At 36.6% G+C, this 16,931-nt stretch overlaps 1 protein-coding gene across 8 annotated transcripts in view; it reads left to right on the plus strand.

The window, feature by feature from the left end:
- KIAA0586 (KIAA0586 ortholog) overlaps positions 1-16,931 on the plus strand; it is a 74,489-nt gene that overhangs the window by 20,816 nt on the left and 36,742 nt on the right. For 6 of the 8 annotated variants that reach the window (XM_061462426.1, XM_061462425.1, XM_061462422.1 and 3 more), the window contains 10 exons: positions 809-996; positions 2,239-2,346; positions 3,793-3,873; positions 8,990-9,186; positions 9,372-9,490; positions 9,779-9,963; positions 12,640-12,799; positions 13,377-13,602; positions 14,107-14,354; positions 14,875-14,951. In XM_061462426.1, the coding sequence (XP_061318410.1) occupies positions 809-996; positions 2,239-2,346; positions 3,793-3,873; positions 8,990-9,186; positions 9,372-9,490; positions 9,779-9,963; positions 12,640-12,799; positions 13,377-13,602; positions 14,107-14,354; positions 14,875-14,951 (1,589 nt within the window). The remainder of the gene's footprint in view (positions 1-808; positions 997-2,238; positions 2,347-3,792; positions 3,874-8,989; positions 9,187-9,371; positions 9,491-9,778; positions 9,964-12,639; positions 12,800-13,376; positions 13,603-14,106; positions 14,355-14,874; positions 14,952-16,931) is intronic. The other 2 variants (XM_061462424.1, XM_061462429.1) reach the window with 2 other exon arrangements.

The following is a 16,931-nucleotide window of genomic DNA, read 5'->3' on the forward strand; positions in this document are numbered from 1 at the left end:
TAAGTCGGTGATTTGGCCATCAGATTTGCAGCTGCTCTTATGGGAAATCCACATGGGGGGACAGTTTAAAATGTTCTGGTTCTCCTCATTCTTCATGCTGTGTGTTTGGCAGCACCTGGCAGAGCAATTATTTGCTTAGCTGTATCTACTTTCTTTGGTTCACTTTACATATCTATGCTTCTTGTTCTGGCTTCAAGTTTGGTATCCATGTAAGCAGAAACTGAATCATTGGCCCTTAGAGTCAACATTTATGATGACATTGGCCCAGTAATTTCAGTAGGGTTGTGCAAACACACTAAATTGGTTGTCACGGCTTCTGTATTTTTGGATCTTTAATGGAATTTTTATGTAGGCCTTGTTTGGGGAAGAGTGAGTATTATATTGGCATTTAAAGATGATGATTTTTTTAAAAGGGTATCTCAAGCAAAAAATTGTGGGATGCTATATGAAGTGTAATTGTATTTTGAATGTGATTAAGAGTATGTGAGTCGAGGGAAGCATGGTATGTAGTTTTTGACCACCACAATGTAGTTATTCTTGTTTTCAGCAGTAGGTGTCATCGTAGTCAAGAAATGTGAGTAATTTTTAAAAATGGCAGGGTTGAGTTTACAGTTTCTGCTGGGAACACCTTAAGGTTACCTAGTGAAGGACTATAGTCTGGGTAGTGTCAATAGGGGACTTTTTAATTGGTCTGTAATTGTGCATGAGATCTCAGTCTGTCTTATGTGAAACACAGACACCCTGGATTTAATTTTTCATTAATTTATTAATTTACTGGCTTTTGAGATTTATATATGTCTTTCTTTAGGTCAAACACAAATTAACAATGTCTCACTGCTGCCTGCTGGAGTTGTTATAGGTAAACCACACCCTGTTACAGTTACAACCTCTATTCCTGAAGTGCCACCAAAACCATCAGTTGAAATAAAAAAACCAAACATAGCTGTAATAGAGATGAAATCAGAGAAAAAGGATCCACCTCAGTTGTCTGTGCAGGTACATATCAAGAGTGATGATGATTTGATTTTGGGTCTATTTTATTTTAATAAATGCTAACTAAAGATAGTCTCATCTATCAGTAACTGACATTGATATCAGTAGGTGGTTTTCAGTAAGTGTTAGAAATATACAGCATGGAGGGACCAAGAAGTTGTCATGCTATGCTAGTGTTTTTATTCTTATTTTAACAATTATCTTTATTATTTGACCAAAAGAGAAAACTATTTCTTGTGTATGTCGCTTGTGCAGTGTGTCTGTAGAATAGGTCTCTGTCACATTTTCAAATATTATTTTTTTTTTTAAATAAAATTTTTGAGTCAGAACAAATTTGGAATAAAAGAAGTATTAATGTAAATATCAGTTTTCTTGGATGACTGCTTTAGCCTTTAAGATTTCTGTTTCAAGCATGATAGGCAACCCAAGGATTTCACTCCTGATGAATCAACGATTGCAGTCCTTACCTAGTGGGTTTGGTGTTTTTAATTTTGCGGGTTTGGTTTGTGGGTTTGGTTTGGTTTGGTTTTGTCTTTTTTTGGTTGGTTGTTAATTTTTGGCATGTCTGCTGTCAGGGAAGATAATGTTTCTTTCATATTCATTATTTTTGATTCATGGAATTCAGTTAAAGATACGTAGTGTTTTTTCTGTAGTATCACTGTATTCCACCCACATGCATTTTCCTCTTATTTCACACAGTTCTTAAATGTTTAAGGTCCTTCCCCCCTCCCCAGAATTAAGCAGGCATTTAAATCTTTGTTTAAAAAAAACAAGAACATATTTTTATGCTGTAATGGACATACCTTTGTTACAAATTATATTCTAATATAATTATCCCTTTATTTTACTATACCAGATGTATGACAATGTAAATCCAATAACCAGCCTACATAGTGGCATGTAGGCCAACATAGTATAAACGAATTGGTAGTCAAACACACGTCTCCTATATAAATAGTTATAGATATGTTCACCTTTTGTCACATGTGAGACAAAGTGTCAGGGAATTAAGGAACAAGAGGAATGAGGTACTGCAAGAAAAGAGATTAATATTTCTAAGGGTAGTTTTTGTATGTTACAGATTTTGTTTTTCAGAACCAAGTTATTACCAGATACAGGTATGAGAAACAGAGGTCACTGAAGATTAGTGGCTCAGTAGCAAGTCGAAGAGAGAACCTAAAAAGTTCAATGATAGTAGCTGAGCTAATACATAGATTTTCAGAGTGATGCTTTATTTTGTTCTAGGTGTTACCAAATGTAGATATTGACAGTATTTCAAGTGACAGTGTGAGTATAAACCACGTTCTTCCAGGCTCCGAACCCGCACTTCCTCCTGTTGATACTGTAATACAGGTATTGATTGGTCTAAATGTCTGTGAATTCAAATTTGTTAAAAATTTATTATCTCATTATTCTGTTCGATTTGGAGAAATTTGACAGTTCCAGCAAAAATGAAGTAATTTTTCTGAGGAATTGGTAATATAAAGTATTTGTTTGATAAAATGAAAAATTGCAGCTAGACACTGGTCTTCCAAGATTAAATATTCACCATAGCAAAACTCTAATAAAACCAGCATTTCTCTGTCCTGTTAAGAGTTATAATGCTTCATTGCCCAATGTCTGTCTTATTTATACTGGCTTCAGTGTTCTGGCATAAAAACTGAGAATGTTCTTTCTCTCTCTGTCTGCTCCTTAGCTGTACTTCAGTGGTTAGTGGCACGTATGCGTAGCCTATTTACTGGCAGGCTGTTGTATGTGGAGCTGGCCAGTCTACTTTGTTCTCTTTTTATATAATTTTTCTAACGTATTTTTAATCTAACCTAAGCAGTAATGAAAGGGCTTTTTGCAGCTGAAAGGTTAACTGCTGCATGCTAAAGAATAAGGTTGTAAACTAGGGCACGTGTTGGCATACTGTTTCTTCCAGTGGACTTCTGTCTTGTGCATTGCACAGACCGGACAGCGTGAAGGCATGGTGTGATTTATTTTTGTGTAGTTATTTTACCTTCTGTTTTCCCTGTGTATTAGCTGCTATTCTGACTTCAGGAGTTAAGTCCTCCAGAGTCTTGTGGTCAAGGTATTCTCTGAGTAAGACATACACCATGGACTAAAATAGCTATTATTATTTAAAATTGATTTTATTAAATGACACTCTATAAATGTTTCTTTTCCCTCTTTTAGAGTGTGAGGCACTGGAACAGGTTGCTCAAAGAAGTGGTAAATGCTCCATCCCTGGCAGTGTTCAAGGCCAGGTTGGACAGAGTCCTGAGCAACATGTAGTCCTGGTCTAGTGTGAGATGTCCTTGCCCATAGCAGGTGGTTGGAACTAGTCGATTTTAAAGTCTTTTCCATCCCTAACCATCCAATGATTCTATGATCACACATATGTGAATTGCTTAAGACACTTTTATAGTCTTGTGTGCTATGTTTTAGAATCATAGAATAGTTAGTTTTACAATATTTTGTCTTACTGTTTTTTTGGTTTGGGTTTGTTATTTTGGTTTTTGGTTTTTTTTTCCCCCAAAATTAATGATACTGCCTAGAACTTTTGATGTTCACATTCATTAGATTCGGTAACAGCAGGTTTTAGTTGTCATCATACAAGAAAAAGTTCTAATAATCTCTCTTTATGCTGTGCAAAGAAATTAATCTTACCTTTTAAGGTGGATAATGCATTTTTTCTGGATTCAGGCTACTGACAGTGAGTGGTGATTTAATCGCATTCTTGTAATGAAGTTCTTAGGCTAATGCATTTTTTCACCCTGTATGAAACAGCTAACACTTCCTATCTGTCTTTATAAGACTCCAGAAGATATACATAGTGAGGAAGAAGATGCAAAGTTTCCAGGAACTAATATTGTTGATGTTACTCATGTCACACAGGTAACTAACATTGCAATGGTCCTTTTCTTTTAAATGTTCTTATATTTGTTTTGTATTATTCTATCATAACTGAAAATGCAATGTAGAAAATTAGTTTTAGTAGCAACTTTAAAAATACACATTGTGAGAAATACTGAGCTGTTTACAGTGATAGAAACAATATTAGAAATTAGTGTGTTTAGTAAAGAACCTTTTTTTAAAAAAATAGCTTTATTTTGGTTGTATTAGAATGCACTAGAAATAAAAGTAGTTCTCTAAAATCAACAGTGATTATAAAACATAGATTTCCCAATTTCCAACTCTAAATGTAATATGTATATTAGATGTTCTTACAGGTTTGAAGTAAGTGATCTATATTTTAAAATGTGTTTTCTGAGTGTTTACTTTTAGAAAATTTTGGTATAGAGCAATTATCATATACTTTTGAGTTCCTGAAATGCTTTAGCGTATCACTTCATTTTGGTCAAACATTATGTAACTTTAAAAGAAAAAGACAAGCAATGTATGTGAGTTTATGTGTACAACGTCTACTGCTCATCTCATGGATCCCATTAAGAGTTTACAAAATCTTCGTTTTGCTGCATGTCTTGTTAAGGTGTCTGTACATGTTTAACAATGTTGTTCCTGGATTATGATAACATAGGTTTATTTGAATTAACTCTTTTCAGTTTAAGTTTTAGCAAGCCCCTTTATTTATTTACTTATTTGTTAGTTAGTTGGCCTCTTGTTAGAGTAGGGGCTGATAAAGCTCTTAAAATTGGTGAACCAGCCTGAATTTCACTTCTCCATATCAAGAGCAGAAGGAGAAACTTGGTGATAGCTGGGAAGGCTGCCACTGCAGGGAGCAAGCTGCTGCCACACAGCTGTTATGGAGTATCTTGCTTCTATGGAAGATGGCAGCTTCCACCTCCCGCTGCATTTAGCATTCAGTAAATGACAGGAGCTTGAAATTGCTGTTGCTGGCTAGTATTTCTGTTGAAGTGCTTTTTCCTCAAGCTTCTCTCCAGTGAGCTAGACTTGCTGTGTGCATATCAAAATCTACCCCAAAAAATGTATTCTAACCTGCTTGATATGCTCCTAATCCCAGGATCAGAGTGTACATCAAATATTAATTCTGTAGCCTACAGGTCAGTATGGTAGATTTATTTCTAAAATTAATTAATCGTTTAACATTACCAGTTACTTAGAACAGTCCTAAAGGGGTGGCTTACCTAGCAAAAGTGGGAAAATGCTTTGTTAATTTTTAGTTTCAAAATTATCTTATGTTATTAGAGGGGAGAAGTTAAACCTATTCAAACAACATTTTTGTTTGCACAAACCCCCTTTATTTTATAAAACTAGAAAAGCTACCTAAGGAACTGGTTTATGAACGAAGAAAAAAAATGCTGCAGTGTTAAATTTGTGTATGTGAATAATTGTTATTCACCTTTTTTCCATTTTTCTCCTGGATTGCTTTTATCTTTTATTTTTGGCGATGGGATATATTTTAACCACAATAACAAAAAAATGTTCCAAGTGAAACATATGTTTGACCTACGTCCACACAGACAACATTCTTAAAAATGTGCAAGGCAAACACAATGAGGAAGCATAAAATCAGCCTCTGGAGTGACAGGGTTATTTAAGACATCAAAAGAAAGCAAAGTTCTTGTTATAAAAGAGGTTTGGGATTCATGAAAAAATGTGCTTACAGTGCTATACAGGAAAACAGATTATTGTTGTCTTTCCCCCATGTCCCTTTTATTATGAAAACTTAATTCTGTTAGAACTGAAGAAGATAAGTATTTGTGTGAAATATCCTTTCTTTTCCCTGCTTCCCTCCTTCCTTTCCTTTTTCCCTCCCTTCTCTTCTGGGTTTTTTCCTCTTTTTTTTTTTTATTTCCCTCTCTTCTCTTTCTGTTTTTGCCTCACCCTCCATGGCCTTTTCACACCTCTGACTCTGCCCCATAAAACTACGTAAAAAGTGTTGTACTCTTCCCTGCATTCCATAATAAGTCATCATGTCATCACCTCATCCAAATGCACCTGCCTAACCTGAAGAAAGGTTCTATGGAAAGTTTTTCCATGGGCTCATCTTGTATGGTTTCACTCCTGGACATCAGGGCTGAGCCCTCTCTTGCATGGAGTAGTCATGTTGAGGGGCTCGGTTGCCATATTAGATGATTTTCTCACCCGCTGTCTTTCCTTTGTGCTCGTTTTTGTAGATGGAGACAAACTTTTAATCATATAACCTAGCACTGATTTGTTTTAACAGTTTTGAGGACTAATGTAATGTGCCCCCACCTGTAAAACACAACTGCTACCATGGGAAAAGGCAATGTGCCTTGTTCTCCCATTGCAACGTTGATGTCCGATGTTTAAAGACCCAGAGCTTCACCTTCCGAGGTAGTTGAATAACATGCTCTTACTGCAGAATAAGATAATTTACGTGTAGACTAATGCAGGAAAAGCTGTTAGAGCTTTGATTTACACACCTCTTCATTTTTGATCAAAAAAGTAGGTTCAGGCTTTCTGTAGAGAAAAGGTTTCCTATGGTCAGCCCTTGCAAGGATCCTGCCTTATTCCAGGCTGAGGAACTTGCTCAGCTAACATTAGCCCAGAACAGACAGAGTTACTGAGTCTACTTTCCAACTTTTACAGGCAGCCAAATTATATAGTACCTTTAGCAAGTGCACTAGGATTTAAGATTAGAGACTTTTTGATCTCTCTGAACATGCCCTAATCACAAGGTGGGCATGTGTTTCTCTGAATTTTTGCCTCTGTTTTGAATACCACTGCAAATATATAACCTGTGGAGATCAGAGTAAACATTTTCCTTAACCCTGGTTTCCTGTAGATGTTCTTGGGAGCAGTAGGTTTTTTACATGTCTAATTCTTCAGACAAAAGATGACAGGTGGCACATGCCACCCTGACCTTGCTTGTAAAAATTGCTTTAGAAATCTGTCAAGAAGAAAGCCATCAGTAAATTTTGGATGGCTCTTATAAAGATGCGTACAGATGCTTTGCTAGTGGAACAAACTTAATCTATAGCACCTAATAATTTCAAACCTTCTTTAATTATCTGAATGTAATTTGGGAAATAAAATTTTGGCTTGATACATTATAAAGTACTGTTAATATTCAGATAATTTCTGAAAGGCTTTCTAATTTATGCTGTATTTTGATACAGAGTCATGATAGATATTTTCAACAGTCTCCAGGGAGGCAGAATAGAGAACTGAGTGCAGATTATTCAGGATTGGTCTACAAGGTGATATATGTGCAAGTTCAATCTGTATAATTAAATACTTCTTTATTTCAGCAGAGATAATATATCAAGCCCAAATGAATACAATTTTCTTTTGGATTTGTGCACTATTAAATAGAAATATTTTTGCACAAAGTTCAGAAATGCAAAAGAACTGCAAAAAGTTTGTCAGAAGTTACTAAATGCAAGACTTATTGTGTGTACTTTGTTTATTTAATCCATATGTTTGTATTTTGCATACTTTCACAAGTATTAAATAGGCAACATCAAAGGAAATTTATGGAGTAATGCAGTCTTTGTCCAGTATTTCATTATGCGTTTTCTTCAGACATCTTTACATTTGCTGTCAGAACGAATTATGGTTATGAATACATATATCCTAGCAGAATGCTTATCAGCTTGCAAGGCATGCAGTGTTGTTCTGCATTTAACTTTCTTATTTCTATGCCTAGAATGGTTTAGAGATCTTAATTTGTCACCCATTTATACATATTCTGTTTTTCCTGCTTTGTAAGTTGCACCTTTTCTTTGAAGAATTATTACTATTTAAAGATACAGAAAGATCCTGCTCCCCAATAGCAGTTTGTTGTAAAACCCATCCTGGGCCTATCTGACTTTTCAGTTTTAAAGTATATTGAGGAAGGAGAGAAATATGAATTCTGGTGTGGGGAAGGAGACAAAATGTTACTTTTTTAAATTTTTTCCTTCTTTCTGTTTTTAGTGATTTGTTGTTTTACTCATAGAAAATATATAGTGTTGGGTTTTTTGTTTATTTTATGGGTTAAAAGTAAATTTAATTTGGATAAGGGAAAATAAGACTTTTTTTTTCTCCTTTCACTGTGCTGGAGATTAATCTTAGTAAATGTAGATTTACAGTGAGCTCTTCTATGCAATGTCACATACTTCTCACTGATAATTTAGGGCTTAGCTCTTCATCTCTTCCTGGAATGCCAAGTTTTCTTCTTGGTGAATCAGACTGCTATTGGAGACATTTGTTTTTAATACTGTGGGTGAAAGATGCAGGTTCTCATGCATCATGAGACATTCTGAAGTGTTACATTATGATATGATGCGTTGGTGACTGCTGTGTATGTGCTTAGAGGGGAAAAGGAGGGTGGCATCTTTGGAAATAGTCAGACGTAATGCACAAGTAACTTCTGTAACTTTTAAGAAATAGCACATTAAATTCAATGTGTCTGTGAGGATCTTGTGAATTGATTACCCAGAAATACTTTTTAACTTTCAGGAACCGAAATTGATGGGAGTATAACCATACATGTAACGCGTGTAAATTATGATTTAGTCTTCAGTGCTGGCAACTTTATTAGAGTAGTAGACTACATGCTCGTTTACTTTGGGGAATGTATCTTTTCAAACAGGAGACTTTAAAGTAAAATTTTAATTTCCAAAAAAAAAACAAAGCTCAACAAGACCAAACAAAAACCAACCAAAAAAAAAGAAAAAAGGGAAAGAACCCAACAAGTAACTATCGAAAGTTTTCTAAACTTTTTTGGTTAAAGGAGGAGCATTTCTGGAGTAGACATATTAAAGAAACCTGACTTATGTCACAAGTAAATTTCTCAAGTATTAACATTACCATTGGCTCCCTGCCCTGTGCAGAACAGGCAGGAAACATGAGCCAAATCATGTTTTACTTAGCAGTTTCTATACCTTTATGCCTCTACAGATTTATGATTTGCTAAGTTTAGAATTGCGTCAGTTACGTACAACATACTAAGAAGGGAGAATGTGGTTTATATGCTGTAACACATCTACAAATGTTTCTTAAAGAAAAAAGTCTCATGGTTACCTTAATGACATTGCCTTCCAGAAACCCACCATAACTTAATTTACTACTTATTTATTAGGATCATGAGGAGGAGAGGAATGAAATTCCAGAGTTCTGTGAGCCTCTTCTGGAGCTTAGTGGACAGTTTAAAGTTACCTCACCAAAATACAATGGTCCTTTGTTTCCTCCGGTGGTTTCTGCTCCTCAGCAGTCTACTGATGTTTTGGATGAACTGATTCAAAGGCGAGAAACTATAGAAAACAGGTTGACAAATTGGTGAGTTGCAATACAACAGAGTTACAAGAGAAGAAATGACTCCGTATAAATACCTTCCCTTTATTCTCATCACCTTCCTTCCTTTTTCTTTTGAGTTACCTTGCATTTAATGTCAAGAATGATCTTTTATGTGCTTCTAGGTGTCTCAGTGTATGCTGATAGTTAAATAGGTTTTATTTTGCTAGGGTGGAACAAGAAATAATGGCAAGAGTTATCAGTGGGATGTACCCAGTGCAGAAAGAAACCATGCCCACTGTTAGCACCTCAGAGAGTGAAGACAGTGACGCTGTAACATCTGATATTGGTAAGTAAGAGTTATTATTCTCTTAATAGGTATGTAAAAAATTACCTCCCTTACATAAATGTCTGATAATACAGATAAATGCATTTCTCCCCTGATGTCACTGTCCTGTGCTGCTGCCTTCTTTTACGATCCTGAGTTGCTCTGCTACTGTTGTTTACCTATCTGTAAAATAAAAAATCACTTTTTGCAAAGGAATGTTTAAAAGTTCATGGAGAAGGAAATGAGTGGCTGTAGTGCAGTACATACATTTTAAGAAGTGGGATCTGGATGTGTGTTTTATGTTTTCAGTTGAAGTTGCAGGTGGTGGAGGATTTCAGCTCTTCATCAATGCTGGCATGCCTGTGGACTCAGAAATGATAAGTCATTTTGTAAATGAAGCCCTCAGTGAAACTATTGCAACCATGCTGGGAAACAGGCAGGCTCAGGAAGCAGTTCCTGCTGCAAATGTTCTTCCAAGTACAATGGTTATGATGGTAAGAGTCCCATTTACTTAAGCTTTCCTATTGAAGTTGTAAGTGATAATTTCTTTGTGGCATGATGGTTCAACTGTGCAAGACAAAAATGATGGAAAAAGACTGATGAATTGAATGTGCATGATTTGCATGTTTTGATTATTCCTTATTGTACTCCAGCAAGCAACAAGATTAAACCTATTTCACTTTTAAAAAGTGTTGAAAAGGGGGGAAAAAAAATTCCTTTGTGCTTCATGCAGTATGCTGTATTTATTTAATTATTTTAAGGCTGAGCACAACTATGATTTCTAATGAAAAGACTTGGTACTTAATTCCATGTTGCCAAAAAATAGCTCATGTTACTTTCAACAGAAATAGCTATGCTACTTTCTTGTGAAGAAATGAAATATGGAGAAATTAATTTCTTTATATAAGAAGAAATAGAGCGATATTATTTTTGGTCTTGTGGGCTTGCAGCCATTCTTTCATATCTGTAAAATTAGTATTCTTTCTAAGTTTTCAGTTCAGTAGTTCTCAGTAAATGCTTAAATGATTAGTAGAACTTCCTGTTATACAGGATAATTTTCTCTGTTGCTTTGATAATCAAATGACAGCTGGCTCTTATTTTGAGAACATGGCTGTTGACAATCTGGTGTTGTATAATGTCTTTGGGATGGATGTGGAAATTGCTGCACTTAAAAATCTAACTCTTCAAAGCTTTGTCAAAAGTGAGATCAATTATTCTTTTCTGCTACAATGCATATAGACTGAAATATTACCTAGTGCCTGCTGTAGTCAGAGGTAATATTTTAGTACTCTAAGCTTAAATACAGCCATCCTGCATCTAGAGAGCTCTTCCCCACTCCATTGCAGATTGAGGAGCGTGTGATGTTAAAGCAGACTGTTCTTTGTATCTTGTTCTGATACTTAGAAGCCTCTTCTAATAACCATTTTGTATTTACTGATGGCCCTCTTAAGCCTTCTTGTTTCTGTATCAGCTTAAACCGAAGTGATCTTAAGCTGAAATTGTTGTTTCTCCTTACTATATATATTCATTTGCACACTTCAAGAGATTAGTTTTGTCCTTTTTGGCCTTTGATTAGGCCAAATAAAGCAATCATCTGTATGTGTACCATTTTTCAACTCTTGCTGATGGGCAGCACTTTTATGTTTTCCAGTTTAGATTCGTCTTGACCACAGGTAGCACTAATATGCTAATAGACATTTTATAATAAGGTAGTATGCAAGGTGTAGTTTCCTTAGTATCTTAGTTCTCCTTTTTGCATTTCTGCTCAGCTGAGTTCTTAAGTATGTAGTTTGTGCATTCTTGATCTGCCCCTTCTTGCTGTGAAGTTTCTTACCTAGAGCTTCAGCTGCCCAGTTACTGAGTTCTTCAGTGTCCACAGTGTCACACAGCTGTGTGTGAACTGCCAAATGACTTAGCATGCCCCGCTTCTGAGAAGAGTTTTTATTAAAAATAATCAGTCTGAGGATTTATTATTCAGAAACTAGCCTGGAAGCCTTCCTTTAGCCCCATTATCTTGTTTTCTTTATGAACAGAAAACAGGGCTGGAAAGACCCTGGAAAAGTCCAACATATTTCTTCATAGCAGGCTAACCAACAACCATCATACTTGCTTGTCACATTTGTCTCCATCTCTTTCATTGTTTTAGAAACATCACAATTACATGCTTATTTTAATGCTTTACTGTTTTGGCTGTTGCTTTCTTTGTATCTTCTCTTTAGTTGATTCTCACACCATAAAATGGAGTCAGTATGATAATTTTATCTGTGTAATGAAATACTTTCTTGCTTAACATGGTATTAAATGCTTTATTAAAATTAGTATAATCATATAATTAATATTTAGACTGGACATTGTCACAGAATCGTTGAATACCAGGTTGGAAGGGGCATCAGGGATCATCTGGTCCAACCTTTCTAGACAAAGCATGACCTAGACTAGATGGCCCAGCACCCTGTCCATCTGAATCTTAGAATGTCGAGTGTTGGGGAATCCATCGCTTCCCTAGGAAGATTATTGCAAAGGCTGATTGTTTTCATTGTGAAAAAAATTTATCTAGTGTCCAGCCAAATCTCCACAGCAATAACTTGTGCCCATTGCACCTTGTCTTTTCCATAGGACTCCTTGTAAAAAGTGTTTCCATCATCTTCAGGGCCACCTTTTAAATACTGGAACATGGTGATAAGGTCTCCCCTAAACCTTCTATTCTCTATGCTGAACAAACCCAGTTCTCTCAGCATTTCTTTAGTGAGAGGGTGGTCAAATCCTGAAACAGACTTCCTAGAGAGTGGTCAATGCCCCAAACCTGTCAAAGCTTGAGGCGTTTTGACAATGCCCTTAATACCATGCTTTAACTTGGTAAGCCCCGAATTGGCCAGGCAGTTGGACTAGGTGATCGGTGTGGGTCTCTTCCAACTGAAATAGTCTGTTTTATATATAATGATTTCCAACTGTAATCATTCTGATGCATAATTACTTAATCTAAGCATGCTGCCTGATGCCACTTTATGTTTAAATGGAGGAATTAGATCAATGAAGCATGTATCTAAGCAACAACTGTTCCTGTTCTCTGCCTTTCTCTCTCTTTCTCAGCTGTCTCTGTGGATACTTGAAGAATAGGAATTCTGCATTGAGATAATAACTGTGGTTAAGATTATTTTTTTTCCCTTCAGGAATCTCTTGTGCCTACTCCATTACCAGTGCCCCAGGCCACACCACCACAAACACCACCTTCAGAAAAAGAATTGCCTCCGGTCACAACTCCAGAGTCTTCTCTGTCTTTTACAGAAATGAATGGGGATGTTCACAAACATGAAGAAATTAAAAAAACAGGTAGTGAAAATAGTAATTGAAGTTTAGAAGTTGCAAATATGCTTTAATCTACTGCCTTTAATTTTAATCTTCAAAGACATGTCATCTCGGTAATATTCTTGAGGCTATAATTCAAGTGGGAACTCATGTAATACAAAAAATGAGGGCTAATTTGTATAAAAAGCAAACATCTTTTATTTGGTAACAGTTCTATTTTCAAACTTAATGCACATTCTATCGTGTGTGATTTCCAGCCCTCCCAGCTCCTCCTCAAGTTTTCACATCAGAAAAATAGCTGTCTTTTGCTCCTTCCCGTATTTCTAATGTTAATTAAGCCAAATTTACACTCCCCAAGTAAAACAGCTTAATTTTTAAAATACAGAGCGGTCTCCCTTATTAAGGGGAGTAAGCAATTGAGGATTTATTCTAGCTCCTTCAGATGCCAACACCTTACTTAAAAGAAACTAGTCTTAATGTAGTCTTCACAATTATCAAAAGGTATCACAAAAACAAGTGCTTAAGCAAACTGACTAGCTCTCTGCCTGAGATTTAGTTCCTGCATTCCTTTCTGATCTGAAATCTGACTTTACCTGTGCAGGAGTTGAGATTCCAGCTACCACTAGTTGTGTTGGCACACCTGTGGTTACCCCTGTCAATACACCACCTAGAACAACCACACCAAGCCCTCCTGCCTCAGAATGGGTCTTCAAAGCTGCAAAATTGGGAAGTCCAAAGCCTGCAAACCCATGGGATGATGCAGAACTTCCTCTGGAAGAAGAGAAACTCAGTCCTTTAACTGAAGAGCCATTCTCTCCTAAGGCTGTGTGAGTTGAACAGGCTGCATGGTTTTCTCATTTCTGAAAAAAAAAAAACAACCCCCAAAACATATATCCTCAAAAAGTCAGTGGAAAGAAACGCTTAATGTATATCAGGAAGCATTGATGGATTCTTTTTTTGTTTTCTTTGATTTTGGAGAAAAATGTGGTACCAGGAACTTTGTCAAGGATTTATCAGTTGTTAATCATCATCTTGCTGAACTTTGTACCTAGTAAATTCATATTGTTACATGTGCCAGTAACAGATGTAGTGGCAATGAAATATTCATATTATTTGAGTGGGAATACACATGGTAATTTTTGGTTATAACCAGAAATTAATGAACAGTGTTATTTAACCATATTGATTCTTGTACTGTGTAAAATGCTGTGCTCTTTAATTAACAAAAAAAAAACCCTTGCAAATTAATTTTTCAGTATTGATTAAAGACCTTTGTCTATATTTTTTCAATGCATTTTGGTGTATTCATAATGTACATTCTTACATTGTAGTGAGATGTCAGTGGCTAATGATGAGGAACCAGAGGCCTTGATTTTACCAGCTCAGCAGTCGTCAGCGAGGCCCTTTGAATCACTTCCTTGCAATCCACAGGTTCCATCACCTGTGCCTACAGTTAGTTCTGGGCAGTCCACACAGGAAAGCAGCCTTACGCTCACGGAAACGGAAACTGAAACTGCAGACAGACCCATTTCAGAAGGAGAGGTACTCTTCAGCTATGGACAGGTGCTGGCTGCAAGAGGTAACTAAGCAGACAAATGTGGAAATTAGAATTTGGATTAACTATTTTTTTTTCTTTATAAACATCTCTGCAGTCTACTGAAGTTACATTTCGTACATTTTCTGATAAAACCGCAGGCATTATCTGGTCCTTAACTTTCAGTTCATGGTTTTGGATTTAAGAGACCTCATGTCTCTCTTTTTTGTCTCTGAACAAAATGCATCTGCTTATTATGAAAATCAAAAAGTTTAAATCTGCCCTATTGTCATAAGATCAATTTGGAAAATAATTGGGGCTGTCTTGCACCAATAACTGGGGCTGTCTTAGTGCCATGTGGTACTAAATACTAAGGTTTTATTGAAAGGAAGGTATAAGAGAATTTTCTTGGAAGCTGAAAATATGTCTTTGTAATGCACATCCGGCAGTAGAAATTTCCAGCTTTACAAAAGCAGTATGTGGCAATTATTTAGGAATGTGGCCTTGGCTTTCTTTCATATAACTTGCATGTTTTTTAGCATTTGTAACTTAAAATATTTTTCAGCCTTAGGAGGAGGAGGATTGCGTGTTCCAAACCTTGCTGAGAGCTTAAGTAGTACTTTACAAGATGCCAATGAAATGGTAAGGAAATGTTTTACAAGAAAATGGAGTTAGTGTGGTGTTCTACCATAAGTATCTTGATAAATTGGATGCGCTTTAAACATTTTCACTTTACAAACTTTTTGAATTTATGGTTTTAAGCTGTACACTTACAAAGAAGGTTTGAATTTCAGAGCTCCAAAGGAAAAAAACATGTGCAAACTAATTATATTTTTTTTTAAAATTGAATTATTTATATACTTACGTAGGTGAGAGATAGCTAATATGCATTTTAATTTCTTTGTTGTTTTCAGTTTTAAGACATCTTAAAAAGAACAGAATATCTTTATGCTCTGAACTCTTTTAGCTTTGAGCCATCTTTTAATTAATTATGTCCTTAAATTATTACAGTACGTTAGCTGAGGCTGGAGTTAGGTAAAGCTTCTTAAAACTTCAGTATAGTTTCTTACCTGATGTTTGCTTTAGTGCGTTGTCCTGAAAGCCTTCCAAGTCAAGGTATTCTCCACTTGCTTTCTCTGTTAACACTCTTCCTTTTCCTCAAATGCTTGGACTTCCCCTCTCTGTGTAATGCCTCTTATCGGGCATAGTTATCATGTAAATAATAGTATCAGGTAGAGCAATACCATATTTAAACTAAACTGTTTTCTTTAGGACAGTATTGGTTGGAAGGTAACTCCATAGGGATTTCTAAAAACTTCAGGATGGCCTCCCTATCTTCTGGAAGATGTTCAGATAGTTGAGATCTGCCACGAGGGTGAAGACTTGGAATCATCAGACCCCTGTTAATGTTTTGTAGAAAGCCTCCTCTTACTTTTTGTTGGTCAGGTGCTCTGAAGCAGACTTTGCCCACAACACCCGTAGTGTTCCTTTCCCCTCTGATCTCCACTCATACCATCAATAAGCACATGGATGTCTGTGAATTCAAGGAATGGTTTGACCTAGGATTGAAAATTGGCTGGGCCACTGGGCTGAAGGGGTTGTGGTCAGTGGCACACAGTCCAGCTGGAGGCCAGTCACTAGCAGTGTATGCTAGGGGTCAATATTAGCACCAGTGCTGTTTAACATGTTCAGTAATGACCTACATGATGGGACAGATTGCATCAGCAGCAAGTTTACAGGTGATACAAAACTGATTTTGAACACCAGCGGGTTGTGCCACCATTGCGAGCGACCTCAGTGGGCTAGAGAAATGAGCTGACAAGAATTTTACATAAGTTCATCGAGGACAAGTGCTGTGTGCTACAACTGATGAAGAACAAGTCCATGCGCCAATACATGCTGGGGCTGACAGGCTGGAAAGCAGCTTTGCAGAAAAGAACCTGGGGATCCTGGTGGACAAGTTGAATCTGAGCCAGCAGTGTGCCCTTGTGGCAAATAAGGCCACCATCATCCTTTGCTGCATTGGGAAGAGCAGGTCAAGAGAGATAGTTCTTTCTCTTTACTTAGTACTGGTGAGACAGTGTTTGGAGTACTGTGTCTAGTTATGGGCTTTCCAGTACAAGAAAAATAAGGATTTACTGGTGTGATTCCAGCAAAGGACTACAGAAATGATTAAGGGAGTGGTGCATCTGTAATACTCAGAGCTTGGATTGCTTATCCTGGAGAAGACAAAGCTCTGGGAGGAACTTAGCAAGGTGTATAAATATCTGGTCGAAGGAAGTAAGGAAGACAGAGCCAGACTTTTCTGAGTTGTACCCAGTGAAAGACAGGAGACAGTGGGCATAGATTGAAATTCAGGAAATTCCTTTTAAATATAAGAAATGTTTTTACTGTGGGGGTGGCCAAACATTGCAAGAGGTGCTTTTTTGTGTGGTTGGGTTGGACTAGACAATCTTCAGAGGTCCCTTCCAACCTCAATAATGCAAAGTTTAAATGTCCTTCAGTAGGAATCCGCTTTTCTCCCTGGCTATTCTTCCCAAACATTTCTGCCATACATGACATACTTCACTTGTGTGTACTTTCCCATCTAATATCCATGATTTCATTCATGTCATAGTTGTG

The sequence above is a fragment of the Pezoporus flaviventris genome, unplaced genomic scaffold (assembly GCF_033815535.1).
Source record: "Pezoporus flaviventris isolate CSIRO_AGI_PZ_B2104156 unplaced genomic scaffold, CSIRO_AGI_Pfla_v1 ptg000035l, whole genome shotgun sequence".
NCBI classification, from domain to species: Eukaryota; Metazoa; Chordata; class Aves; order Psittaciformes; family Psittacidae; genus Pezoporus; species Pezoporus flaviventris.